Source organism: Aulostomus chinensis, chromosome 2 (genome assembly GCF_037954235.1).
Source record: "Aulostomus chinensis isolate RoL2024-O1b breed Wild chromosome 2, RoL_Achi_v1.0, whole genome shotgun sequence".
Lineage (NCBI taxonomy): Eukaryota > Metazoa > Chordata > Actinopteri > Syngnathiformes > Aulostomidae > Aulostomus > Aulostomus chinensis.
This window is the reverse complement of record NC_141321.1, coordinates 5,110,051-5,138,028: the sequence shown is the minus strand read 5'-3', so window position 1 is coordinate 5,138,028 and position 27,978 is coordinate 5,110,051. Positions and strand designations below refer to the sequence as shown.

The following is a 27,978-nucleotide window of genomic DNA, read 5'->3' as shown; positions in this document are numbered from 1 at the left end:
CAATGCTCCATCCACACGTTATTGTTTACAAATTATAAATAGCTTATGCATCATTAGATAAATTGCCGACCACACTGCTTCTTCCCATCATAGCAGCCGACATGACAAACAGTTTCGGTTCCATGAACAAACAAAACCTGTGTGAAACGCAGCGCCTTAGACTTGAACCAAATCTTTAGCTGTTGTCCCATAACAGCTCATTGTATAAAAGCAAGGCTGTCACAAACAATTATCTCCATCACAGCTTAATCTGACTCCATTAATTCAATAATTCAGAGTGCTTGAAACATCAAAAACATGTGAAACAGCCTCCAGAGCCCTGAGATACCCTTCAATTTACATTCCTGCACAGTCAATACGTGAAGCAAACTCAACAATCTGAGGAGGAGCAGGGGCCCCTTGATCAACGATCAGAATACAGATGGTGACAAACTACAAACGTGACAGCAAAGAACGAGGAGGGACTGCGCGCCATCTGCCCAGGTAGGTTTCACTCCAGCGTGAGCTGAGTTCAGGGTAGTTTGCATCGTGACATCAGCACCACTCTTCCAGAACGATGCCCTCGTTTGAGGTTTTGATGACGGTGGTGGGGAGTGACGTCCCACACATCGGTCCGAGATCTCCAACAGCTGCACAAATTGGAATCTGGAGATCGCAGATGCCTCATAGCATCTCATTCCCATCGTTCTCATACCCATCCAATCATCCAGGGGTCTCCGGTGCCCCATGATGGGTGATAGTCATCCTGTTCCACACTCATTTATTCCTGTGTTTTTTTCCTGTAGTTTGTCACGGTCTGTTTCAACACACACGGAAGTCTCACATTATTTTTTCAACTAATCACTGCATTTCAGTAGATTACGTGTTCCAATCCTTCAGCGCCCGATTTTGCAGGTCAACACCCTCAGTAGTGACTTTTGAACATTCAGTTCGAGCCTGGAATTTCCCTCCAGTTCATCGTGGAGGTGAGTGACTCACTGTGTTGACAGTCTCATCGATAAGGTTACAGGCACAGGTAACCCTGTCGTTGTTGAGGTAACAGAGCGCTGTGATTACAATGTCTGACACCCGGCTAGTCGTCCTCGTAGACAACGGCACAGTGGCCCATGCTAGTGCTAACACGGGTTTGGTTTCTAACGGTGGCTGTTAGCACACAGCTAGCCTATAACGTTAGCTACCGTAGCATAGAGAGTACCATGACACGGCTTTCTCAGGGCTGAGTGGGTTGTCCACCTGCTTGCTGTGTCAGGACAGACGAGCCGTGTTGATAATCACCGACGGCTATCAGCTTCCAAATCTCTGGCAGCGTCACCAGACTGACTAACAACCAGCGTTGAGACCCGACGTTAACTTGTTTACTCAGTTTTTCTGGCCAAACAACACATTAATAGTCAAAGATGTACAATTTGGAAGTATGTTTTGCAATCATCCAGGGAGACTGTCAAGCACTGCTAATGTTTACGTTAGCTAACCTGAGCTACATGTTCCTCACGTCACTTGGCTAGCAAGGCAGGGACCCCTAACAGAACAGAGGGGAACGTTAGACAACACCCTCCGGTGCAGGTAGGGCCAGGGGCTAAAAAAAACACCATACGTTAGGATATAAGTGGGAGTATCTGTTCCTTCTGCAAGAAGCCCAACTCCTTCCAACACGAGGCTATTTTTGACAGTAATGGTTTGGGTTTCTGTTGTCTCATAGCTGGTTAGCTTGCTGGCTAAAACGCTAGCTGGAAGAGAAGCTCGCTCACCAGAAACTGTCAGATCCTCCTCCCCTCCGTCGCTGCAGTCAAGCGGGAACTTGATCGTGCAGCTTCATGACACAAACACGTTCGGGCCAGTCAGTACCGTCTGCTGTGGCAATGTTACTGTGAAATGAGGCATAGCCGTGCCTGGATGTCCATGCATCCGCACGCCTCTCCCCTACTGCAGTGAGTTCGACAGCCGTCTGCCGCTCACTCCCAACCCAGGCTGTGACGTGGACGCCTACCCGCCTCCCTGGCCGCGGTCTCGCCTCCTATCTGCTCCTCTCATCTGTCTTTCTGAATGCCTGCGTGTGACCGATTACTGTCCGACGTGCTGCCCTCTGTACGCTGCGTGTTCACCATCCAGGCAACGCTGTTATTCACGCCCACGAAGACAAAGAGGTCCCAAACACTGAGATCAGCCGCGGCAGGAAGGCACGCAGTAACAACAGTGATAACGCCATTATTCCTCTGTAACTGAAGTGTCTCCGTGTCATGGGTGAAAAGTTTAATCGTGCCGCTTCTTTCCATTCAGCAGCATTAATTCATTTGGCCACCAGCGGCAGGACATGTCAGACCATCAGGTGACTCTCGACCCTGCCGCTGTATCTTTGCAGATCGTGGGGTTCACTTTATTTCGATGCCATGGTAACCACGTGACTGTCAGTGCGCCTTCATTCCTAGAAGCGTGTTTACAGACGTTCAGCGAGAGAGAGAGAGATACAACACAGTTCAAGTGGTACATTTCTAAAACTAACTAAACTATACAGTATTCAACTTAGTATACCAATACTACGATCTGATATATTCCATCCATCCATTTTCTACACCGCTTATCCTTTACGGGGTGTGTGTGTGGGGGGGGGGGGGGCCTATCCCAGCTGACATTGTGTGACAGGCGGGCTTCACCCTGGATGGGTCACCAGTCCATCTCAGGGCCATCAGGAGCAGTTAGGGGTTCAGTATCTTGCTCAAGGACATGGTCACCAGGGGAAGTGGGGATCGAACCACGAACCCGTCAGTTGCGAGACGGCCGCTCTACCTCTGAGCCACGCCTTCCCCCAAATATACTCCAGGAAAAGTAAATTAAAGACATCCCACAGTAAATCGATATCAATGTTCAATTTTCTTTTCTTGACGTGAACATTCTTTAGACATCCAGGAATCCTCATTATCTCTGTTTGTTCTAGTGATTGTTGTTCTCGTCATGTGATCAGGTGGCAGAGTGACGCTGCAGGATGCCAGTTTTGGAAAACAGACCAATGACATTTCAACGACACAGTACGTGTTGTGTCTGGTTTTACTGGAGGAAAAGCCGTGTTGTGATCTTTAGTTGTAAGTGTGCTGCAGTTACTCACTCAGCCTCAGTGAGCAGATGAAATGCTTGACTTTCACATGAACTGGTTCTCACATGGTGAATGAATCCATTTTCATGTCCTGATCATGTTTTGCATGCTGAGTCATTCCCCTGAGTGAAGAAACCAGTGGTGAGACTTTGAGGTGCAGTGTGAAATTCCCAAAAGCTGAATATTGTTAAAGTAGACCCAAGAGACAGAGGCGGGTTCACTTCTTTAATTGGATGACCATACATTTATGTGAATTCACAAAAGCAGCAAGGGGTTTAGCTTCTCCCCTGGTCCAAAGTCTTGATTGTGCCCAGCTGGTCATAGTCCCCCATCTGTCCCAGACTACGTTGTCACTCGGGCCCCATGGAGGCCACCCTTGTGAGCTCCACGAGTCCACAGCTGGACCAGCGAGGCTGGAAGCTGTTGTTTCATTTTCAAAAGCCTGTAAATCTGGGGTGATGCAGTTCATGTTCAGACTGGGTTGAGGTGAGATGCTCTGTTCAGGTGTCGCGCTGACAGAAGACAAAAGTCCCATGTGATGTTGTCTGTATGTAAGTGTATGATGATGATGATGATGATGATGATGACGACGACGACGACGACGACTGCAGGAAAATGAGAGAAAAGTGTGATGGCATTTTCCATTTTTGTCACTGTTCACTCCAGTTGTTTGGGAGGTTACTGCAACACCTTTTTCTGTAAACTGTTTTGTGTCCGTCCCTCCACCTTCCATCTATACGAGGGTGAGGCGATGATGGCTAAAGTTCCATTCTTGGGTGAACTACCCCTTTAAAGAGCATAAACAGGGTAAATGAGGTGAACGGCCCTCACCTATTAACTCTAAGTAACAACACACCAGCGTGGCAAAAAGGTACACAAATGTCTACACTGTGGCCATCGGAGCTCCTCGTGTAGGGAGTGTGTGACTGACAGCTGTCATCAAAGGAAGCTGATCACATGCAGGAAGCTGCTGCACAGGTACAAGCACGCACCTGTTGACACACCTGACGCGTCACATGCATCCCGTCGACAAGTGCAACCGCCTCTAGAAAACTGGACAGCAGCAAAGCTGTCATCTTTGTTGCCCAGGCTCAGTGAGGTCCAGGTTGATCCCAGACAGCAGCTCTCCTCCACAGGAGCGGCTCAGCAGCTCTTTCAGAGCCTCATTCACGTCGTTGTTGAATACAGTGGAGAAGTTGCAGCTGGAGTAACCTCCACCACCTCCATCCATGGGAAATGAAGTCATCACCTCCTGCACCCATTTCAACTCATTGCTCAGCTCCAGGCGCAGCGCCTCAAAGTGGTTCTGTCTCTCTTGGTAGCGGCTGCTGATGCCGCAGAGGCTGGAGCTGAAAGCCTGCATGTCGTCCTGCAGGCTCCTCTTCAAGGCCTCCACCTTGCGGAACTCATAACGGATCTGGGAGAGCTCATGGCGCACTGCTTCACTCTCCTCCTTGTACCAGGCCTCCTTCTCATTGTATATCGAGACCATGGCGTCAATATCCTCCTGCAGAGAGTCATGGGCTGCTGCCAGGCTAATAAAGGAGTTCTCCATCTGGTCAATGTCCTCCACCACCTGGGCAAAGCGCTCAAAGTTTACATAGGTGTTGTTGGGTGGCATGCTTGAGTGAGACTTGATTGTGTACTCCCTCAGGCGCTTGGTCTTGAGCTGGCGGCGCTCCCGCTTCTTAGGCTCTTGGGCTTTGTTTTCCTCCTTGTGCTCATTTGACTTCAGGATTTAAAGAAGAGAGAGTTACTCTGCAGTGGCAAGGATGCATCGGAGTTCTGACTAATTTCCAGTCCCTTTTGAAATGCAATCAATAACAACACTCCTCTGTGCCTTGGCTGGACTATCAGGGATATTTGAAAACTAAAACAAATGTTGGCGTCACTCAGCAGTCAGACGTGGTTTTACACATGGCTTTATACTAAATATCACTTTACTAAGGAGGTTATTCCAGAATGTGTGCTAAACTAATCATTCTGGCTGTAGAACAGCAGGGCACAAAGTGAAGGTGCAGTCAAATAAATTATCCAAATGTTTTCAGTTACCGTGATCCACGGGTGATTAAGAGCTTCTCCAATTGTCAATCTTTTCCTGTAAGAAAAACAAGCAGAAGTTGTTGCCTGACTGTCACCAACACTGGAAGGCTCACAGGACTCCTGTAAGGATACACTAGTTGACATGAGACCAGAGACGGTCTAACTCAGGTGGACTTAGACAGCGTGACATCACCACTGCTTTGCAGACTGTTTTGAAGCTTTGATTTTGACGTTTCAGCCCCTGTGGTGAAGCTGCTTTATCATGTGTGCTGCTCCAAAAGAGACCATCATTGACCTCATGAACAACAGAGTGAGGGAGGGCTATTTCCTTACAAACTTTTTTCCATCAGAGTTCTTTTTGCAACTGGTGAAGTCGTCCCCTACTGGCTTTAGCTTCACCTCCATCAAACATAGTAACACTCTTTCCCACTGCACTGACCCTTGTACACTCTTGCCACTGGACCAGGAGTAGCTTTTCTGGTGTCACACTCTAGATCACGAATGAAGTCAACGCACCGCGAAGAAGTGTAGGAGTTTCATCGTTCAGGCTAGTAGTATGAACGTTGGGATGGAGCACTGTTCCAGTGGTCAGTATTTCAGGTCTTTTTATTTAAAACTCCACACTTACTGAGCAATGTCAGAGTGGTGCCTGGATGCAGAAAGATGGAATTAGTGGCAAAGCGCGCTGCTGAAGATACAAGCAGAGCCGACACGCTTTAACTGCATCCATGTTTGTACTGTTTTACAGCGGAGCTCCGACTGCTCGCCACATGTGGGTCTGAGACCGGAAGTCACTGTTCACATCCGTACCGAGCCGCACCTGAGCTGATAAATACCCGTGATTTTAAACTGAATTCATGAAGGAGGAGCTTTGAGTGGTCTTGGTGTGGGAGGAGGAGCTCAAAAGCATGGCTATGGGTGAGGTAAAGGGTCGTTCATGTGTGAAAGCTCTGACCACTTCCTGTGTACAGTCTGTCCAGAGGACAGGTGCCACTCATTCAGCTCTTACTTTTTATCCTCCTCCAGCAACTGGCTGATGAATTTCTTGGCCAGCTCACTGGTGTGGCAGAAGAACTCCTCATCGAACTCATAGTTTATGGCTGATATGTTACCCAGGGTGTCTTGCTTGGTCTCCCCCAGGAAAGGTGACGCACCACTCAACCTGGAGCAAAATGTTGAGGGAATTAAAGTGAGTCATCCAGTTGGCTTTTTCCACCATGACGCTGTTTATCCTGGCTCTCTTACAGGATGTAGGTGATGACTCCAATGCTCCACATGTCTGCTTCCAACCCCAGCGGCTCATAGTTGACTATCTCGGGCGCTTCAAACAGCAACATTGGTCACAGTTAAAGAACCCCAGAATTGCATCACTCCTGTGGAATACAACACCTGAGTCAAGGAGGAGGACCAAAAGAACTTACCTACAAACTCCGGCGTTCCAAAGATGTTTTTGAACTCAACTCCAGCTTCAATCTTGTGGGCGAGACCAAAATCAATCAGCTTGATTCTTGGCAATGATGCATTTTTGTCCAGGAGCATTATATTTTCTGGCTGCAGAAAATACAAAAAAACAGCAGCGATGTTAACAATTGGTTACATTACTTCTCACCTACTCTAACGAGAATTAACCCCTCATGTTCATCCAAGCAGTCCAGTACATCCATGCCTGGACAACCACTACGCTGCTATCAGGATGAGTGACAAGTTCTGCTCTCGGACCCTGGCCCGGCTGGGGGAGTATGGTTGAGAGGGGGGAGTTCGGTACCTGTGGCCACAAGTAGCCAGAAAACCAGCAGAGCTCTACTTCTGCGTGTAAAGGTTGCTTGTCACTTGTCAAAATGTTTAAAGAAAGAAGCAGAAGACAAATGTGAAGACGCTTGAAGAAGACATGCGACATTGACTCCCAGGAACAGGAATGAGCTGAGGACTCTTGACCACTGAGAAATTGCTGCGAGTGCTGTGAAGAACACGATGATGGTGGTGTGTCAGGAGTCAGGAGGAGCGGCGTTCACAGCAGTGACCACACGCACGAAAGGCAGGCAAGGTCACAGCTAAAGCGACTGACCTCAGTGGGGCTCTTGGACTTTGCTGCGGCGGAAAAATGTCTCCTAGAAAACGTGGGCGACACAGAGTGAGTGGCACCAGCAGTCAAAACAAACCTTGAGATCAAAGTGGGCTATTTTTCTGGAGTGCAGGTAGTTCACCCCCTCCAGGATTTGCTTGATGAACTGGGTGGCCTCTTCCTCACTCAGAGACTCTTTCTGGGCCAGGAAATCAAACAGCTCACCTCCAGAAACCCTGGAAGCAGAGACGATGACTGTAGCGCTGCCACTGTACAAGTAACTATTGCATTTGATTCTGAATAAACAAGAACTGCGCTCTGATAATAAAGCGCACAGGTGGCAGGTGGGACTTTTCTAATGTTTTTTACTTGGAAACTGTAAGAAGAGAGGGAAACGCAACAATGCTTGTTTCTACCAAATCAAGCTGCCAAAGGTGTTTGCTGCAGCAGCAATCATTGATCTGAGTGAGCTTTTTCCATGGTCACATGTTGAATGATGTAACAATCCTCTGCAATTAGCAGTTCAGTGCTTGCATTTCTGCTGAAACAAAGCAGACCAGCTGACGAGGTGGTCCTCAGATGGGGGTCTGGGCGTGTTAGCATACACAGTACAGACCACCTCCGAATGTGGTTTCGGTGAGGAGGTCTTCGTTCATGGCGCTCTGAGTGCGTTCACACCTGGTAGCAAGGCTTGGGATCGGATCCCTCAGGATGGGTCCTCGTGTATTCATATCACGCCAACATCACCTCCACGTCTGACAAGTTTCTTCACAAACAGCAAAAAACTTTTGCACTGTGTATTGAATGATGGCCGTGTTTTGTTGGGGCTCCCTGGTAGAGTGAACAATCATCAAGGAGCATTGCAGTTTACCAGGACTTAAATGGATGGGAGGGAACCTTTGTGGACGTAGTTGCCAGTGTGATGGCCTGTTAGGTTCATGTCTTTTTGACCCAACTGACAGATCAACATGTTGGGAATATTGCGAAAGTGATAAAACATCTGACCCTCAGAATAAAAGGGAGGAGAGCACCTATTAAAAGTCAGAGGCATCTCATCATGTATCATGTCTGCCGCGCTTACAGCACTTCAGAATGAAAGATGACTTGTTCTCCTCGTGGTCTCTGGTAAACCTGATTTCACATGTGACAGCAGTCTATAAGGTGAGCTTGTGACGAGCTGCTACTTCAGATCAGGGCTCCCTGAGGTCAAGAGTCCCACCACATGAAGGTTCTCTCCCATCCCACCTTTGTTGTCTGTCACTGCCACATCAGCTCATGCAGGACATTTACACAGACTGGAGCCTGTGCTTGCATTTTGCGAGCATGACAATAAAATGATGCATTCCTCCTCATCACTTAAGAAGTAATTAGAAGCTAATCAGAGTGTTGCTGAATACAGAAACCTTTCACCGCGACTGTGTGGTAAAGCAATCTGTTGAACGATCGACATTGAAGGACTGAAGCGCGTTTCCGCACCAATTTATTTCTACTTCATGAACCACTGTCTGTCTTGTGCATAATTTTGTAGTCATTTTCCAAAAAGTCAGCATACGTCATCTTTATTAAAGTGATCCATCAGCCGAAGCGTATTTTTCCTTTCACGTACAGACAAACAGGTGTCTTGAGCTCACACATTTTTCCTCCCTCTTGTTACTTCTCGGACTCCAGAATGTAGGAAGAACCAGCCACCTCCAATTAGCTTGAAGCTAACTGAGACTGATGCTGACTGCCCGGTGTTGTCACAACGGGGTCACGTCACCATTCAACTCGGTTCTACCCTCGTTTACCCACGAGCCTCATGTGACACAGCAGCAGCTGACTGGTTGTTTGCAGTGACTCGTGTGGTCTTTATTGTTTGATTTAGTTTATCTGTATTTCTGTTTTTGTTGGTGATCACGAGTGCTGGCGGAGGTTCACCATAATGAGCTCTCATGGACCTGGTGCCTTCCTTCACGACTGCAGCGGTGCACACAGGGCGCCCACGCCAATTTATGCTGAGCGCTAGAAGCTGAGGACAGACCAGCACTCACAGTTTCACTCACCTCTTGGTCACACAATATCACTTTCTTTGTTTTAGTCAAGGTACAATCTTAGCGTCAAAGATGAGCAGCTCCTCCCTGTGCACTGCCCACACGCCTGCCGTGGTGAGGACTGGCATGCTGTTTCCTGACGGGCTACAGACACAGAGCTGCGGCACTGCGTTCTAAAACAACATTTGGTGATTTGACAAGGCTCCAGCTTCAGACTCTACACAACTCAGCAGTCCAAGCGCTGCCATTTTCTCTGCATCTTTCAGAAACTGCTTTGCTAATCGTTGATCTAGTAAATGCAGTAAGCGCTGTGTGCCAGGGAGGGACCATCATCCTTCGTGCACCACAAGAGCAGACTACACATACGGTCTCAGACAGGACGAGCACTCACAGCTCCAGGATGAGAACCACATCAGTGCGGTTCTCGTAGACGTCTCGCAGCGTGACAATATTGGGGTGCTGTATCTGTCGCAGGATGTCCACCTCCCTCTCGATCTCCTCCAAGCGCACTCCCCGAGAGCTGGCCAGGCTCTGGCGCTTCTTGATGAACTTGGCAGCAAATTCCAGGCCTGTACTTTTCTCTCTGCATTGTTTTACGATAGCAAACTGTCCACTGAAACACAAGAGGTGAAAACAGTCCTAGTGAAGCAGGTCAGGATGGATGAGAGAACGTTTTATGAGAAACGATACGAAGAATCTGAAACAGTCTGAACTGAATATGTTGGAGTACTGGTCAGCCTTCAGGTCCCCCCTCCCTCCCACACACACACACACACACACACACACACACACACACACACGTATTACTGCTTACAAAGATATTAGAAATGCTACATATGTCAGATGGTGTGAATGGAAGCAGGTGCGTCCAGACCCTGAGACAGGAGCAGGCAGGCCTGGACCTGAGTCCCAGTGTTCACAGCAAAATTAAACAAAAGCTGGACTGGACTGAGAAACTGCGTAGCATCGACTCAGATGCACTGCGAGGCACACACTTCCGGGTCACACGCCGGACGACAGAGACTGACTTTAGAAAGTCTCCTGAAGTACAAGCTTCCAATGACACAGTAAGAAACGGGCTGAGAACATGAGGACGGGGCTGCGAAAGACAAGGACTAAAGGTGACTATGCTAATTATGCTACTTACTAAAAAGGTTAGGGGCATCATGGCTCAGGGGTAGAGGGGCCGTCTAGCAACCGAAGGGTCGCTGGTTCAATCCCCACCTCCCCCAGTGGCTGTGTCCAAGTGTCCTTGAGCAAGATACTGAACCCCTGATTGCTCCTGATGGCCCTGCAACAACGGACTGGTGACCCATCTAGGATGAACTCCACCTCTCACCCGATGCCAGCCCGATGGGATAGGCTCCACCCCCCCCCCCGAACCTTAACAAATAAGCAGTATAGAAATTGGAAAGATGGATGGACAGATGGACGAACAAGGCTGGAAAGTTGGAAAGTTATTCCATTGGTCGTCAGTGGTCTTGGTATATTGTCAAAGGTCAAGATAATCCACATCCAGTCAAACATCCATGTGTTCCAACAGGCTAATGAATTAGCATTAGAATTAGCCATGGCTGTCAAGCATGTGTAGAATTGGGAAAGTAAATAAGTCATAAGAAAGATAAACCCAACTATGTCCAAGTTTAAGTCAAGATCAGATTAGAAGCCCTCACTCCTTGGTACATCTCCAAAGAGCCGTAACGGCCTGACGTGCTTTGGGACAAAGATGTGAGGAGTGTCGAGCTCTGCTAACGCTGAGTCGACTTGTGCGTCCCAGCTAAACTCTGCATCAAGAATGAACCCTCTGTGTGGGTTCTCCTTTTCCTGCTCGACGCCAGCAGCACTGACACTGAATCGTGTGACCTTTCTGACCAGACATTAGCATGCACTTACTCGAGACGGCTCTGTTGGCCTCTCACAGGGAGTTCAGCTCAGCGAATGAGGCAATCATCAGTAAAGAAGGTAAACTTCACATGCACCCCTGCCACAGTGCCATGAAGGACACCAGTGGGCTACTTGTTCACTGTCTTCTAATGTGCGCACATGACAAGTGCACTAACTTGTCTTGCAATTGTAGCTCATCGCGTAGAGGTAATTTTATGGTTCAAGTGTTTACAGTGTTCATGGAACCAGTGAACTCTTCATGACTTCCCACTGAACATGTAAGAGTCTCTTCATGAGACTGTGCTTGTAAGGTAACACTGTACTTCCTCCTGTGCAGCCAGTCTGAGAGCAGATATAGCCACGGCTAAAGTTAGACCGCCATGCGCAACAGTTGTCTCCACCTGACACTGGAACACGGCTGCCGGCCTCAGACTCACGCTGGATTAGTTTGCTGTTTTCTATTTCGTGCTGTGATTCATATGGATGTGTTGTCATCTGACACTGTTGGTGCATGAGAGGCATTCTAAATCTGAAAGCTAATGGTTGAGTAGAACATCCAAACGAGCCAAGCCCAGCAGCAGCTCCTCTGTGCAGGCTGCAGCTCTCAAGCTGCACAGCCTGACTGACAACAGCTGATCAGACCAATGCTGACGTCAGGGTTTGGTTTTCCGAAAGAAAAAAGCAGGAAAGTTGCGAGCAGCAAAGTCCTTAACATGCAACAAATGAAATGCAACCTGTTTCAGTCATTTGAGAGCAAAACAAAAAGCCTCGTATTCATGACTTAAATGGGATCTTTTTTTCTTGGTCTATTCACAAAGGAATGATTCCTGACATTTTATAGACTGGACAGCGAGTGATGTCAGTCACATCAATCAGTAGGAAATTAGAGCTTTTTGCAGCCATGTGATGACAGCTGAGTTCCTGAGGTGCGACAATGGAACTACACGTGACCTGAGGGAATATAAATGGATCTTTCTTAAAATGATTCCCTTTTGTCTTTTCTGTATTTATCCTGAATTTTATGCCAAAATAATAATGAGTCATTTTACATGAGCATATTCTCTACAATAAATGTACTGAAAGCAAACAAGACTTCATCTCCACCAGGAAGCCCGTCCATTATTCACTCCGTCAGCTGGAGCCCGACCCAGACGGAGCTGTGTTACTAGTCAGCCTGGAGAGGTGCATCTTCCGACTCATGCGTGTGTGGACACCGACCTTCCCAACTCTTCTCCAATTTCATAGAAATCTTCAACTTTTTGTTGCTTGAAAACGTTCATGTCCGCAGTCCTCGCCTTTGCCGGTGGTCAGGATGGAGTTTCAAGCTTCCTCACTCTTAATTTGTTACTTTAGTCCTCAGTTGAACAACCATCTGGTAAAAAGAAACGTCCAGAACGTTTTAATAGCGGAATTCGAACATAACGAAACCAAATAAGACGGAGACTAAAAAGAAAACTGGTAGTTTGAAACCGCCGTCCGCTGGCGTCCAACCCGACGCTCTTAAAGGCGGATAAATGACGACTACTGGAGAAAAACGCGTCTCGTCTTGGACTTTCGATCAAGAGGACCAGGTCTTCTGACGGACACGAGGACTTTCACATGCCCCCCCCCCCCCAACACACACACACACACACACACGCACGCACAGACCACGCGCCAGTGTGGAAAAAGTGCAAAGTTAAAGTTGTGCTGCTGGAAGCCGCAGGCGTATCAAACGTCACCGTTCACGGTTGCGTCTTAGACCGGCGCAGTTCGTTTGAATTAAATGAATCTCTTATTTTCACGTTTGTCTCATTGCCCAAATATTTCATGGTGTACATGGAAAACTTAATCGTGATGAAATAAAAACGGCCAGGTCTGTTAGTCTTGGGCCGAATTAAAGTCCCGAGCCGTCCCACGAGATTTCTCCGACGGTGAATCAGACATGTGCTGGTGTTGCAGAATCACAAACGTATTTGTACTTTCCTAAATGGAGTTTGGCGCTCATGAGAGCCCGCTGTGGTCCCTGCAGTGCACGCGCTCTCCCTCCCGACCTGACCACGTGTTCACCTCGCGCGAGAGCGTGACACCTGTTGTAGGGTCCGTCAAGTCGAGGACAAGCAAACACCTGATCGTTAACTCCTGGTTGCTGTTCTTAAATGAGTAGCTTTTTTAACACAATTGCGTGAATGTGGAGTCACGTGGTGCCAGTGCGGGCCTGGCTGCCTCTCTCAACGCCGACATGACGCCTTTGCTGCTCTCACAACTTTGATTAATAACATTCAGGACATCCAAACCATTGAGGACCTTTTGTCTGCCACATGACGTCACAGACACTGCAACCTCATACAGGACGCACAGCACTGAAGGAGGACTTGAGTTCAGCTGAGAACCAAAAATTTACTCTTGACCAAAACTGTTAGAGCAGCCCCCTCAGCACCCCCCCCCCCCCCCCCATGAGATCAGCCACAGGCACAAGGGTCTCTATTTCTCTTGCCTTTCCATGTCTGTGTTTTAATTGTGAATAAACTTCATTTTTCTCCACATCACGTCAGTCAGCCTCGCTGAGTTAATACGCAGTACTCTGATTCCTCACATGCAGTACAAATGGATGCAAAATAGATCTTCTTCCCACGCTAAATATTTGCTGGCCACAGCAGATTTCCTTCCTTGATTGGGAGCCAAATTAAGATCAACCCATGAAGACATATCCAGTCCACAGGTGACTCACACTGTCCATATCAGCTCCTCTGTTTTCTCCCAGTTGAGTAGTGGAAGAGCTGACACGTCAAAGGTCAGGTGTGTACAAACCAAGTGGAAAAAAGACAGCGCATCACAGGTAGAATGTAGAACATGGAACACAGATAGTAAAATAAAGCAGGTCCCCGACTGAGAGGTGGCGCTGAAACAATGTCAGTGTTCAGACGCCCTGTGGAAATAGTCAAATGAGGCACCTGGTCTTCCTGTTGAGAGGGGAGCTGAGCCGAGAGCATGCAGTACCTGTTCTCTGTTAGCTTCTGGCTAATGTGTGAGGATGGAGAGCAGGTCAGGTGTCGACCTGCACCTGGAGGCATCAGAGGGAGGTCTGAAGGAGCTGGTGCTGAGGTGGTTCACTGGAACGCAGGCGCCGCTCATCCTGCACAATGGAAAATTCCCTGACTGGTTTCAAGGCTTCACCACAAGAAGGTAAGTAACACAAATGTGTTGGTACTGCAGGAGCTGCGCTCGGGAGGAAGAGACACCAGAGTTCCCCTGGAATTGCTTGGCTCTTATCGTGATACTTCACACAAAGATTGTATTTTGCATTGTGAGAACTCAGTTGTCTTGAACTAAAGGAGTTTTTTTTTCTCCTCCTGCATCACTTTGTGACTCCAGAATGCGGAAAGAGCCAGACACGTATATTAGCTAATGAAGCTAATGATGACTGACAGCTAACAACAGCAAAACTGTCCAAAACAAGCTCTCATGAGCACCATCCAGTATGATCCACAGCCTCTTCATCCAGCCCAGCAACCAGCTGATGCTTTGATTTGAGCTTGAGGTCATGTTCACTCCAAAGGGTCCGTTTTCTGATTCAAACTGAAGTGAGGATGGTACAGAGTTGCAGTTTCTCAGCTGGTTCGGTTCGTGTTCACAAAAGCCAAACTCAAACGGTCCAAAAAATGTCGCGTGGCAGCAAAGCCGTTCGGTGATTGCTTACACAGTTAAGACGACAAATCCCTCGCAGTTTTTATGAGCATCGTCTGCTCAGTCTCATGTTGGTGCTGATCTGGTGACACATGGTGATCAGCAGACTTTAACGGACCGCGCACGTGAACTGCTGGGACGACTGCGGCGATTAAATAGTGTATTAATAACGTATTAATGCACGCTGGTCTGCAGTCGGCGGTCGTATCACGGGAGACAACAGGCAACAATGAGAGCCTCCCTCCATGTTTTTCCTTTGCCATACAAGCGCCACCAGTGAGGTAAGTGGACAATAAAAAGCTCACCATCACATACATGTTAAAATCACAAGGTTGGCTCATCATACAAACAGAATATGACGTGTAAAACGGCGCACTTCCTGTGATTGGTGCGGATGGCGTTCACACCAGAAGTAAACTGACTTGATAGCGGTCCCAGACCACCCCTACCAGGCTGGTTCAGTTCAAGCGGACTAAACAAGGCTGGTGTGAACGCGACCTAAGTCCAACTTTGTTGTTTCTATTGGTCAAAGTGTTTGGGGAGGTTGGAGTGGTCTGTTCATCGACGACCCCAGAGGAATGATCAGTGACTGTCAACCGAAATGAACGCAGAAGGACGCCGGCTTCACAATGCTGCCGTGTTATTTTTAAATCTCATTTGCCTGAACTGGTTCTGCCGTGTTGTGCCTCAGGGATGCAGAAGATCTCCTGAGAGATAAAGCTCTGGGCTGTTTTCTCATTCGCCTCAGCGATAAAGCCATCGGCTACATCCTGTCCTACAGGTGAGACAAATCACCTCTATTTTGTCTTGCTTCCTGATTAATCTCACTATCTGTCAATTTCCTCCACAGGGGTCTTGACAGGTGCCGCCATTTTGTTATTACCCAGAACCAAGATGGCCTGTTTGTCATATCGGGAGACTGCCAGACTTACCACAGTCTGGCAGAGCTGATAGAGCATTACAGGGTCAGCCCCATCCAGCCCTTCGGAGAATTCCTGACCTCCAGCTGCCATGAGGTAAGGAGGGCAGGACACCTGACGGGTAACAATCAGTACTGGGCCAGTTCATCGACGGTGAGCATTTAGCCCAAAGTAGCTGTGTGGTGACTACACTCTCACTGAGCTTGGGAGTCAATACAAATACTAGAAACCCTTTCAAATTAGTTTTGGTTTGTTTAAGTTTCCACATGTCCAAGTGTAGATGCGATGCTCTGGTTTTAATCTGTCGAAGGGCCACTGGTCCATCCTCCCCGCTGTTAAGACTTCAGCTTTCTTTGCTTGTTGGACGCTTGTAATTTTCATGACTGCAAGTTTGTGACGGTTGACAGCAGATTAAAATTCCCCCTGACTAAAACAGACACACATGAAAACATTAAGGCAACATTTGGTACACCACCTACACCACTTTCATCACATACACCATGAACACCACCTACACCACTTTCATCACATACACCATGAACACCACCTACACCACTTTCATCACATACACCATGAACACCACCTACACCACTTTCATCACGTACACCAAGTACACCACCTACACCACTTTCATCACATACACCATGAACACCACCTACACCACTTACATCACGTACACCATGTACACCACCTACACCACTTACATCACATACACCATGTACACCACCTACACCACTTACATCACGTACACCACTTACATCACATACACCACGTACACCACCTACACCACTTACATCACATACACCACGTACATCACATACACCTTGTACACCACCTACACCACTTTCATCACATACACCATGTACACCACCTACACCACTTATATCACATACACCACTTACATCACATACACCACGTACATCACCTAGACCACATACACCATGTACACCACTTACATCACATACACCATGTACACCACTTACATCAAATACACCACTTTCATCACCTACACCACGGACATCACCAACACCACTTTCATCACATACATCATGTACACCACCTACACCACTTAAATCACATACACCACATACATCACATACACTGTGTATGTGACATACACCATGTATATCACATACACCACTTAAATTACATACAAATTGTGCACGTATATCATGTACACCACATATATCATATAAAACGCATACACAACATATATCACATACACCATGTACACCACTTACATCACATACACCACGTATATCACAATCACCATGTATTGCTCATACACCATGTATATCACAGACAACACATACACCATGTATATCACATATACCACGTACACTACCTATATCACATACACCATTTACACAACGTATATCACGTACAGCATGTACACCACTTAACCACATACACTATGTACACCATGTATATCACATACACCATGTATACCACATATAGCACGTACACTACGTATACCACATATACCACGTGTACCACAATATATCAAGTACAACATGTATGACACATACAATTCTACACTTCTACAATTTTATTTGGTAGACGCTTTTGTCCAAAGTGATGTACAACACAAGCAAGAATTTAGGCTTGAGGGAAAGCCTTAGTGAGTACGACAAAGTGCTACACCTTGAATGCCACATATACCATGGATACCATGTATACCACTTCTTAATCTGAGCTGCATCATTGCTGAGTCTCACTTCTTGGGGTGGTTGCTGTTCTCAGGTAAACACAGGTGAGCTGTACGATGTGGTGAATTACAACACTAAAGCGAAATCAGGAGTGAGTGTCCAAGCTCTGCGCAGCCGGTGGGACCATCAAGACAATGTTCCTGGCAATAATCAAGCAGACCCTCTAACACTGCAGCCACCTGCACTGCCCCCGAAATCCAAAAACAGGAGGCTGACTGGGACTGTGTCTGCAGACGCCATGTCTCTCTCTCAGGTAGGAGGCAGATTAGGATTACACTTGAAGACTTGACTGAGAAAGCGAATATTATCATTTTTATTTTACATTTCTTAATACATTTACATTGACGGAGAAATTCCACCACAGTAGAAAGTTTACAGTAGAGTTTGTATGTCGCTGACATCTACTGCGTACCTCTGGTAACTAATAATTACCCAGGTTTGCTAAGGATTTAAATGTTACGAGAGGTCCCTAAATTTAGAGCTGAATAATCCTATAATGTGTAGTATAGAGTATAAATATTTTTTGCATAAGAACTTGATGTGAATGAGGCTCAGTGGTTGCATTGTTGTCCTCTGTGTGCAGCTGAAACAACTATGTGTCAAATGCAATCCTTAGACTCAAATGTTGGTGGCACAAACCTCAAGTTCTCTCCGAGCATCACCTTGTGTGTGACTGATTGTCTTCACACTGCTGCTACGTCTTTGGTGTCTGCACTCCCCTGACAGCTGGGCAAACCTCCTCTGCAGAGGAAGATTGTGTGCTATCATGGAAAGGTTCAGGAAGTGACTCCTAATGGATCTTGTGGTGGGCTTGTTTTGTCATTCGGTCTTATGTCTTTCAGGCTGTACCTCCAGTACCAAAAAGAGGCCTTCCATTGGGCTTCTCTCTGAGCGGGTACCTGCCTGACAGGTCATCCCATCCAGGTGAACCTCGGATGGAGCCCAACAGAGCAGAGAGGCTCAGAGGAAACACAAAAACAGCACTGATGTCCAACAAAAGCTCCTCCTCCACCTCTGACCCGTGTCCTGGGGCTCCAGCAGGAGTCCCTCCCTCTCAGCTGATACCAGTGGACAGCAGAAGCAAGTCCCTACCGAGACTGGATGACCCCAACTCAGAGGAGGAGGAGAAGGAGGAGGAAGAATATTCAAATCAGCTGAGTTGTCCCTCCTTCATGGCCTCAACATATTCATCTGCTCTAGTGAAGAGGGTCACCTGCCACACCTACTCGCTCCACGACCCCAGAGACACTTCCAGGCTGAGCAACTCCAGACCAGAGCAGTTGAGGGATGAGCTGTCCCAGTTCAACCCGTTGTATCAGACCTCTGAGGGGGCTGGTGGGAGTTCTGCACCGCACAGAGATGCCATGTATGCTGAGGTTCCCCAGAGGCAAGCACCTGCCCATCTGCCTTGTGACACTTATGAGCAGATTCCCGGAGATGCAGATGTCGTCCATGGAAACACGTATGAGTCTCTGGATGACATGAAGACCAAGCAGTCCAAGTCCACGTGGGGCAAAAATGTATGTCTGACCATCTGAGACCTGGATGCTAAACTGAGAGCTGAATATATTTGACCTAAAGGCTTTTCTCATCTTTTGTTTTGCAGAATATGAAATGGAAGAAATTCCTTCCTGATTACAAGAAGAAATAAATGTGTCAGTGACTACTGAGTACTACTGAGCACTACTGAGTACTACTGAGTACTACTGAGCACTACTGAGCACTGCCAGGTACTGCTGAGCGCTGCTCCCAGGAGCTGTGATCCCACTGCAGGAGGGTCTCACCATGTTATCTTCACCTCCTGCTCAACATGGATTCCTTTTTTATTATCATCATTCTCCTCTCTGATTCCAACATTCCACCTGAAAAGGTCTCGTCACAACCCTCTCACCTTAAAGAACTCTTCCTGAGTGTGTACTTTCATCGGTACCTGGAAACAGCGCTCATCCTCTTCTTAACGACGTGGCTTGGTTAGATGAGTGCAAACTGTAACTTCATCCTTGCGTGTTATTATTTGTGACAGTAAAATATTTACAGTTATGAGTATGTATAATACTAGTGCAGTCATGAGTATTTAACATATCACAGTTATTTTCATTCTCAGTGCATCATAATTTGATTGGATTTGTTTACAATTTTTATTTTATTTTACAAAATTGCCTTGCATTTTACTTCTATGAATTTTCTTCTTCGGTTCTGTCTGGCTTGACTTGATTTAGGAGTATTTTGCCACAAATAAACTCTGCTGATTTGGAGTCCAGATTGCATCGGTAATCATATTATTGGATTGTTTATGTGACTGCGCCAGTGTGACACCACAGCTGGTGACACTTTGTAGTCTGGCAACCAGTCATGGGAGTAACGGTGAGCTTTGACTGAGTGTTCTATGGTCTGATCCAGGAGAGGCCAGCATGTCCTGACTGGTTGAATCTGTGAATGCCAGCAGGTGCTATTGTTAGGGCTAGAATGTAATCCTGTTGGAAGTCCAAACCAAGTACAGGACCTCTGAATGAGAGAAATACTGCAAACTGCTTCTCTGTAAAACCAATACTTCTGAATCCTGAGGTTTTTGTGCATATTCAGATTTGTGTTGTTTTTCTGAAGCTGTAATGGGACAAGTTGTCACTGGTGCTTCAATAAAACCTAAAATTCAAACAAAACTTCAGAAAGAGTGTATCATTGAGACTTTGATGAGTTCAACTGTGCTCTGTTGTGCCAGACACAAGGGGGCTTGAACCAGAGCCTGATGTGCATAAAACACAGATTTGATATCTCTAGGATGAGCAGAAGTGTCCATATTAATGAGCCCAACACGTCTCATTAACTGTGGGTGGTTAATCAACCTTTACATAAACACGTGCACGATAGGTGGGTCTACTTTTTTCTACTTTTGTAGTATCACAATGCATTTCTCTTTAGTGGAATTCTCCTGCAATAATGTACAGTATTTATGTTCAAAAAAGAGCAGGTAATTTAATATAAAAATAGCCTATTCATGTTGAAATTCAGTAAATGATAAGGAAATACACCAACAAACAACTGGCATCGGTTGGCAGTGGTCCTCACTGTGGCCCCCCAGCAAGAAGGTTGTGGGTGGAGCAGTGGTCCTCCCTGTGGCCCCCCAGCAAGAAGGTTGTGGGTGGAGCAGTGGTCCTCCCTGTGGCCCCCCAGCAAGAAGGTTGTGGGTGGAGCCCCGGCTGCAGCACGGGGTCTTTCTGTGTGGAGTCTCCATGTTCTCCCTGTTCCTGCTGGGTTCTCTCTGGTACTCCAGCTTCCTCCACAGTCCAAAGACATCAAGAGGGACCAGGTTAATCCAGACTCTAAATTGACCGTAGGCGTGGCTGGGAGAGCCAATGGTTGTCTGTCTCTATGTGTTGGCCCTGCCATGGACTGGTGACCTGTCCAGGGGGAAGGCTGCTGGGATAGGCTCCACCTCCACCACCCTCAACAGGAGAAGAGGGAGAAGATGGAGGGATGATGGATGGATGGATGGATGGCCCAAAAAATGACATCATTTTTTCTTATTGTCCAAAATCTGGCATAAATTTCATAATTCTCTCAAATGACATATTGACTTCATGGCATCATGAATTGAAATGGTTGATGGAAATTCTGTGAAATTAACTTATTGGGAAATTAGATGAGAAATACTTTCACGACACAGACGTTCAGAAACTCATCCACCTTTGGTTGAAGGGTTGATTTGACTGCCAAATCTTTTCAAATCAAATCGTTTCGGACAGTTCCTGCTCGTGACCGCTGGATGTCAGCGTTTTCTGTTCGTGCTACCATTAGGCTAACAGAGAAGAAGAAGAAGAAGAACTTGCGGAAGTGCGGCTTCTAAACAGATTCCCGTTGGAAGTGTAAATTATACAAGACCGCTTTCCTTTTAATAAAACGATTTAAATCTTGGACTAGACATCACTCACCAAGACGATGGGCACCAGAGATGACGAATATGATTATTTGTTCAAAGGTAAACCTGCCTTTTTCTCGCTAAGCTCTTCGTTATCCTGTTAGCTTGCAGGCTATGCTAACTTAGCCGCCGTCAACCATTGTGCTCTAATTGCTTTCCAGCGAGCTTCGGGGAAAATGTCAGCACATTTTACCATTATTTCTTTGACACTAAACAACACCTCTCTTAAACCCGGAAGGGAAAAACTACCAGATAATTCATTGCGTTACTTGTGCCGAAACAATTAGGCCTCGTTGTAACGGTGGGTGCGGACCAGCTCGCCGGACACACCTTACGTTCACCGTTATTACTCTGTCTTCATGGGATCCGAGTCCCCGAACAACAGGACGATTATCCATCACGACGTCAACGACATAGTCGAGAAAGATATGAATGTTACAGTCCGTGATGTTAGTAATGTTAGTAACCAGCCTGCCTAAATGGTTTAATAGTTTTAAAATAACTCAACTCCAAACTGTATCAGTGGTTAACGGGCAATGTTATTGCGCATTTGGTACTCATTGTCATACACCATATTCTGACCAAACACGCCGCGCACACACACACACACTGTGTGCGTGTATATTTAAAAGTAAAAACAGAAATTCATAAATTTTTACAGTTAGGGGGTGACAATAGAATGATAGAACTTAAAATGTGACTCTTCTTTGGAAGTAACTGCTTATTTTAAGTTAAGAGACATAGTTTAATTTGCTGTAAGCTTTTTTATGTGTCTAAATTCAGGTGGGTTAGCTGTTTTCCATTAGCATTTTGATAATGATAAATGTGTCTCCATTTCTTGGGAGACTAACTGGGAAAAACAGACATTTGCTGAGGTCCAGTGGAACTTTGACTGTAGGCTGCTCCTCCCATGTGCATTTGTAAAATCTAAAGACAAATGTCTGTTTTCCAACCTGATGCATATTCAGGAAGCTTTGTCTTTGTCTTGGTTTGTTTTCACAGTTTCCGTCCTTCCTGTCACATTATTTGTTGTCACTGTCAATTCATTAACACGCACATTTTTCTATATGTTTCGTCTTCTCCGTTAACTGAAGAATGAGTGTTTGGTTCAGAACAACACGTCCTAAGTTCAGTGGTGTTTCCTCTGAACTTGATTATGTAGCATTGTAGTGTGTTACTCACTGTTGTATACGTGTAAAATGGAGAAAGGAACTGTGTATCCTTCAACTTCTACTTTCTACTCTGTACTCATTAAGTTTAATTTGCTGAAGCAGTGTGTGAGCTTTGGGCTTGGAGCAATGTCAGATATTCATACTGATCTGACAAGGCGTTTGACATCAGACAGTATGGAAAATTTGACCAGAAGCTGTCAATATTCACTTGGCAGCCGAAAGGAGGGTCACTTACTGGTGCTGTACATTCAGTTATTTAAACATGGCTGTAAATTTGGGGTCCATCCAAGCCGGAGGCGGCTGGGACTGACACTTGTGACTGATGAATGCGACCAATTAATGCAAAGGAACCACGATATGCGTGGCGCAGTAGTAACAGGAAGTGGTCCAATGTCTAGTTGTCTCATCACCAAACTTTAGCTTGATGATCTACGACACAAGTTTGTAAAACATAAAAAAGTTGAAAAATTGCAAAGCCTCCTTTTTCAGACTCTTCAGGGGTCTGCGCATGAACGCATCAAACTTTGCGCATATGATTTATAGGCACTCCTGACAAAATATGGCAAAAAGACCTTTGATATCCCTAACATTGGAAAATGTCTACCAATTTCAGTTCCAGTTGGTTGATGGGGCTGCTGTGGCACAAAGTCTGGCAAAATGAAAAGCTTACTTGTCAGACCCCTCCTGGGCTGTTTGTGTATTTTGGTCAGAATACATATATATATATGTATTTATATATAATTTTGTCTTTGTTTATAATTTCAATATTAACATTTTTCTCTGCTTTCAGAGAGATCCTGTGGAAATCAAAGTAATTTTGACACTCATCTATATTTCTCTTTAGAATAGAGATAGATTGCTAAATCAAATCAGAATATGTAAACTAGAAATGTGGAACTGTGGAATGCAAAAGGTTCCTCTCAGGTCCCAGTGGAGACTAAGATTACCCTTGCCAACGGCTTTGGGTGTATCCATGTTCATTTTTATATTTTCTCTGCAGGCATTTGCTAGCACTTCCGAGACTTAAGTGCAGTAAGAGAGCAGCTGAGCCTCTTGATCCACGATGAAATGGAAGCCATCATGTACAGCTTTGACCCCTCTCTGTTCACCATTCTTCTTAATGAAGTGATAGACTCGTGGAGGGTGATGATGTTAGCTGCCCTCTGTTGTTGTGTCGGTGGTTGTTGGTGATGTTGAATAGTTAAGGGTCACCCTAGACTTAACGTCTTTTCTAGGGGTGTAACGATTCATTTACGACATCGATGTATCAATTTATATTGCTTTGATCCAATGGCATCGATCTGTGCTTGGCAAGTTGGCCGACATGTTGATCTAACATCATTTTAAAATGTAATCAATCAATTGTATCAATACTAGTAAACACACTAGATTAAAGCATTGCAGAATTTCTATAAATGTGTTTTTTTTTTTAGTACTTTCAATGATAAAGACGTGAAATGTTACTTGATTTGGTCTGCCTGTCTGTGACGTCATCGCCACGCACACGCTGCAGCCCAAATTTCATCCATCCATCCCAGTGTTTCCCCTATAGTGTGTTTGGGAGGGTGCGCCGCCCCCCCAATGGACCCCCCCCCACCCTGCCAGCAGGATCCCTTTCCAGAAATTGAAGTAGTAGATTGATAATATATAGATATATTATAACTGTTATTCTTATCTAAATGGCTTATAACATCTAATTTGTGCAATTTAAGACTAATGTATCACAACTGTTTCATTACTTTCATCCATACATCATCATCTTCCGCTTATTCCTACACATTAAGGGTCACGGGGGGTGGAGCCTATCCCAGCGTCTACGGGCGAGAGGCGGGGTTCACCCTGGACAGGTCGCCAGTCCATCGCAGGGCCAACATAGAGAGACCAACAACCATTCACACTCACATTCACACCTACGGTCAATTTAGAGAATCCAATCAGCCTCGTCCCCAATTGCATGTTTTTGGACTGTGGGAGGAAGCCGGAGTACCCGGAGAGAACCCACGCAGACACGGGGAGAACATGCAAACTCCACACAGAAAGATCCCGTGACTGAGCCGGGACTCGAACCCGGAACCTTGTTGCTGTGAGGCCACAGTGCTAACCACTGCACCACCGTGCAGCCCCATTACTTTCATGAAAAGTACATTTCTTTGTTCCTCTGTGATGAGCGGGGCTCTCCGCTCGCACCGCACTCACAACATACACACACGCACTGACGTGTCGAGCCCCTAAACACTCGTGGTTCAGAGGCAACACCCACTGACGTCACACTAAGGTGTTGTGGTCGCGAGCGCGCTTGCCGCTCAGGATGAGACCCTGCCACAGGCCCTGGCTCCTCATCCCTCATGTTTGTGGTCATGGAGCACCGAAGTGTCCCCGAACATCCAGCTCCCAATGAAAATATCAGCATTTTTTAGAAGGACAATCCATGGTGATGCAGGCGCCGCTGACTCTCTGGTGGGTGCTAGCTTGAATGACGGTATCCCTTCCAGCCTAGACAAAAGCACTTGCTCACACACTCCTCAAGATAACTGCCTAAGTAATGATGATTGGCTAAGATAAGAGTAAGATTTCATGTTCAGCCAACCAGAGACATCAGGTGGGAGGGTGTTGACACACAAACCCAGCACGTAGCAGCATACACGCACACATCAGAGATGGTGAGTCCGGAGTCGTGGGGAAAGATGGCGTTTTCAAGATGGAAATGTAGGCACTACTTTAACCTCATGGAGGTTAAAGGTCAAAATGTTCATGTTGAGTGTAGGTGATGTCGTCCCAGGGCAAAGAGGCTGTCAACGTCCCAATGTCAGCAACTCCAATTTAGTGAAACGCCTCTGGACGGCCCAGGCTTCTACTAAACTAGTGGCCAGAAACACCATTGACACCGCTAATGGTGACAGCCAGCAGGTGCTGCTCACGTGAGCTCCGCTAACAGAGAAGGACACAGAGCCACGGCGTCCAAGCAGTCACAGCTGGATTTTTCTGGGAAAAAAAAAAATCAAAATTCTTTGACATTTAAACTTAAAAGAAAAAAGAGTAACGCAATAGTAACTTTCCCTGGTAACTAGTTACTTTCATCGTGGAGTAACTCAGTAGTTTTTGGGAGAAGTAACTATAACTAATGACTTTTTCTAAGTAACCTGCCCAACATTGAATGTGTTATATTCAAACAGTTCGATTGTTACATAAAGAAAAATGTGAGGACAAATCAGCATTGACTGTTTATTTAGACTCAAATTCTCTGTAATTATGGTAATGAGGTCCTTTGGGGAGGGGGCCCTCCAACTACCTCAACAAAGGACCACGCACATTCTGGCTCTGGCTTAAAGTTCCTGAACTGCTTTGGATCGTATGGTTCTAAATAAAGCAGTTTCATCCTTGAATCATATCGTAACTACGAGTCATGATACGAATGGAATCGTTGTGAAAACAAATGGTTACACCCCCAGTCTTTTTCACGTGGTCGTTCCTTACTACTGAAATAGATGCAGGTACTGATAAGACCGAAGGAGGTCACTTTGGTTTTTAGTTGAAACCTTTGCAGTGGAGACATCCTCAATGATCATCTTCCTTTGGGTAATAGTCTGACTTCCGTGGCCTCTGGTTCCCCCTTGCTGTCTCTGATGACGAAATCAATGTCCTGTCCAACTTCAAGAGCCTCTAAATCACCCTTTAACTGTATTGAAAAAAGATGTCAGGCAGTGCAATGAATCCAAAAGACTTGTCAGTATCCGCGCACACACACACACACACTCTTGCACCTCATTTTCTTTTTCTTCACAAGTTGAATATTCCAAGCACTGACTGCACCAGAAGACTTCTTGGTCTCTGTGTGGTTATGATTTCCTTTCAGACTTTTGTTGCTTGTTGTGAATTGAACCCTTGAAGGGAATATGCTACCATTTCATTTTTGTGTAGCACTTCTGCTTGTTTGAGGAGGTTTCTCTGCAGTTTCTTGAACTGAACTGAAAGCGGTTGCTGATGGTACACAAATTCTGTTGCTCCTTAGCATTAAAAGGAGCCAGTTGAGGTGGTTCTGTTAGGATGCTAACCCGATGCCTCTCAGGAGGTTTTCCAAGCATGTCCAGCTGGGGGGAAGCCACAGGGAAGACTGAGGACTTGGTGGAGAGACTACATCTCTTTATGGTGGTGGGAACACCTCAGGATCTGGAGCTGGTCAATGGGATAGGGGAAAGGGAAGTTTGGGGTTCCCTGCTGGAGTTGCTACTCCCGTGACCTGATCCTAGATAAACAACTGAAAATGAATGGATGGATCACAGGGCATCCACTGTCTTTGAATTATAGAAATGGGGATTTTGGTCAGACAAGGTTGGTTTGTTGTTAATTCAGAATGTTAGCTATGCAGAGCACAGGCTTGGATTTCACTGCTGCTTAATGTCCTGCAGGCAGTTTTTTTGACATGCATCACCTTCAGATCAGAAATGTTGGTGCTTCTGAGACTCACTCCCATCTCATTATCAACCAAAAACTCATGAACTCTTGTAAACAAACACAATATGCTCTTTGTGCATTTCCCCCTCCCCCGACTGACGTCTGTTCTCCTTCATGTTGCAGCTTTGGCCTGTCAGACACGAGTGCCTCAGTTATTCTGGAATAAACAAGCACATTATGATGTTAATCATGTCCTATTTCTTATTACTAATTCAACACAAGTTGGATTTGGTGCCAGTAAGCTGTTGGCAAAGGTTGCTGATGTAGGCCGACTTTAATTCTAAGAATGAATCATAACAAATGTCCATTTGACAGGTCAATATAGTTCAGTAAAATAAGCTAAAGAATAAAGGTGTGTGTGTGTGTGTATAGATAGATAGATAGATATAAATTAGTGCTATGCTGTCGTAGCCATGCTGCTTCAGTGTGCCTTCAATTTTTTGAATAAATCCCCAATAGTGCACCAGCAAAGCCCCCCCACATCATCACACCTCGTCCTCCATGCTTCACTTTTTCTGCGTTGCATGGTGGGTGGAACCAAAGATCTCAAATTTGGACTTATTTGACCAAGGCACAGATTTCCACTGGTCTAATGTCCATTCCTTGTGTTTCTTGGCCCAAACAAATTCTTTCTGCTTGTTGCTATTCCTTCGTGGTGGTGTTTTTGGCAGCCTGTTTTAATTTTAGTCAAAGTCTAGCCTTTGTCTCAAGCTAAAATTTTAGTTTTTATTAGTTTAGTCACTGTCATACTCATTGTAGTCTAATCAAGTTTTGGTTGACTAAAAGTCTGAGTACTTTAGTCCTGTTGTCGTCGCCAAAAACTGGTGACATTTTCGTCTAGTTTTAGCAAGCAGTCTGAGCCCAGTCCCCTATCCTCCCTCTGAGATGCAGTCAGTCATCTGCAGCCTTCCAACCGCCCCTCCTTTCCTTTTCAAGGATGCTACTGTTTTCGACATGGCCACCCCCTTCCTCCTACTGCTGATTAACATCATTCTGTCCTCTGGTTGTGTCCCAGCTGCCTTCAAGCATGCCATGG

General features: G+C 46.1%; 4 protein-coding genes and 1 long non-coding RNA gene across 10 annotated transcripts in view; 3 read left to right on the top strand and 2 right to left on the bottom strand.

The window, feature by feature from the left end:
* herc1 (HECT and RLD domain containing E3 ubiquitin protein ligase family member 1) overlaps window positions 1-2,138 on the bottom strand; it is a 67,912-nt gene extending 65,774 nt beyond the window's left edge. For 3 of the 5 annotated variants that reach the window (XM_086223693.1, XM_086223701.1, XM_086223722.1), the window contains exon 1: window positions 1,749-2,138. The gene's annotated coding sequence lies outside the window, so the exon portion shown is untranslated. The remainder of the gene's footprint in view (window positions 1-1,748) is intronic. The other 2 variants (XM_086223729.1, XM_086223712.1) reach the window with 1 other exon arrangement.
* Window positions 788-8,557, top strand: LOC147268861 (uncharacterized). The gene is made up of 4 exons (XR_015119174.1): window positions 788-965; window positions 5,880-6,054; window positions 6,158-6,276; window positions 6,379-8,557. It is a non-coding gene; the product is annotated as an uncharacterized LOC147268861 (long non-coding RNA).
* dapk2a (death-associated protein kinase 2a) lies at window positions 3,306-12,708 on the bottom strand. Of its 2 annotated transcripts, XR_015119170.1 has the most exons (9): window positions 12,326-12,708; window positions 9,615-9,836; window positions 7,291-7,429; window positions 6,553-6,682; window positions 6,377-6,452; window positions 6,141-6,293; window positions 5,141-5,186; window positions 4,081-4,817; window positions 3,306-3,875 (listed from the first exon to the last, which is right to left on the bottom strand). XR_015119170.1 is itself a non-coding variant. In XM_086223741.1 (8 exons), the coding sequence occupies exons 1-8, from the start codon at window positions 12,385-12,387 to the stop codon at window positions 4,161-4,163; spliced, it is 1,485 nt and encodes a 494-aa protein (XP_086079867.1). In that variant the 5' UTR covers window positions 12,388-12,708; the 3' UTR covers window positions 3,306-4,160. The 2 variants fall into 2 exon arrangements, 1 of the variants encoding a protein (XP_086079867.1); XM_086223741.1 differs by having other exon boundaries at window positions 3,306-4,817.
* A 1,412-nt stretch (window positions 12,709-14,120) lies between these two features.
* Window positions 14,121-19,765, top strand: sh2d7 (SH2 domain containing 7). Its single transcript, XM_086223776.1, has 6 exons — window positions 14,121-14,272; window positions 15,465-15,554; window positions 15,624-15,789; window positions 17,437-17,655; window positions 18,245-18,922; window positions 19,009-19,765. Exons 1-6 carry the CDS (start codon window positions 14,121-14,123, stop codon window positions 19,051-19,053), a joined length of 1,350 nt encoding a protein of 449 aa, XP_086079902.1. The 3' UTR covers window positions 19,054-19,765.
* A 1,449-nt stretch (window positions 19,766-21,214) lies between these two features.
* The window catches only part of rab11a (RAB11a, member RAS oncogene family), a 19,032-nt gene continuing 12,268 nt past the window's right edge, over window positions 21,215-27,978 (top strand). The window contains exon 1 of the mRNA XM_086223671.1: window positions 21,215-21,378. Coding sequence (XP_086079797.1) covers window positions 21,339-21,378 — 40 coding nt within the window. The 5' untranslated portion in view covers window positions 21,215-21,338. The remainder of the gene's footprint in view (window positions 21,379-27,978) is intronic.

Excerpts from the sequence above, each read along its gene's own strand:
- dapk2a (XM_086223741.1), bottom strand. The coding sequence starts at position 12,387 with ATGAACGTTTTCAAGCAACAAAAAGTTGAAGATTTCTATGAAATTGGA. Across the intron at positions 9,837-12,325 it reads ATTGGAGAAGAGTTGGGAAG|TGGACAGTTTGCTATCGTAA; the intron begins GTCGGTGTCCAC and ends CTTGTGTTTCAG. Across the intron at positions 6,294-6,376 it reads GGAGTCATCACCTACATCCT|GTTGAGTGGTGCGTCACCTT; the intron begins GTAAGAGAGCCA and ends ATTTTGCTCCAG.
- sh2d7 (XM_086223776.1), top strand. The coding sequence starts at position 14,121 with ATGGAGAGCAGGTCAGGTGTCGACCTGCACCTGGAGGCATCAGAGGGA. Across the intron at positions 15,790-17,436 it reads TGACCTCCAGCTGCCATGAG|GTAAACACAGGTGAGCTGTA; the intron begins GTAAGGAGGGCA and ends TGCTGTTCTCAG. Across the intron at positions 18,923-19,008 it reads AGTCCACGTGGGGCAAAAAT|AATATGAAATGGAAGAAATT; the intron begins GTATGTCTGACC and ends TTTGTTTTGCAG.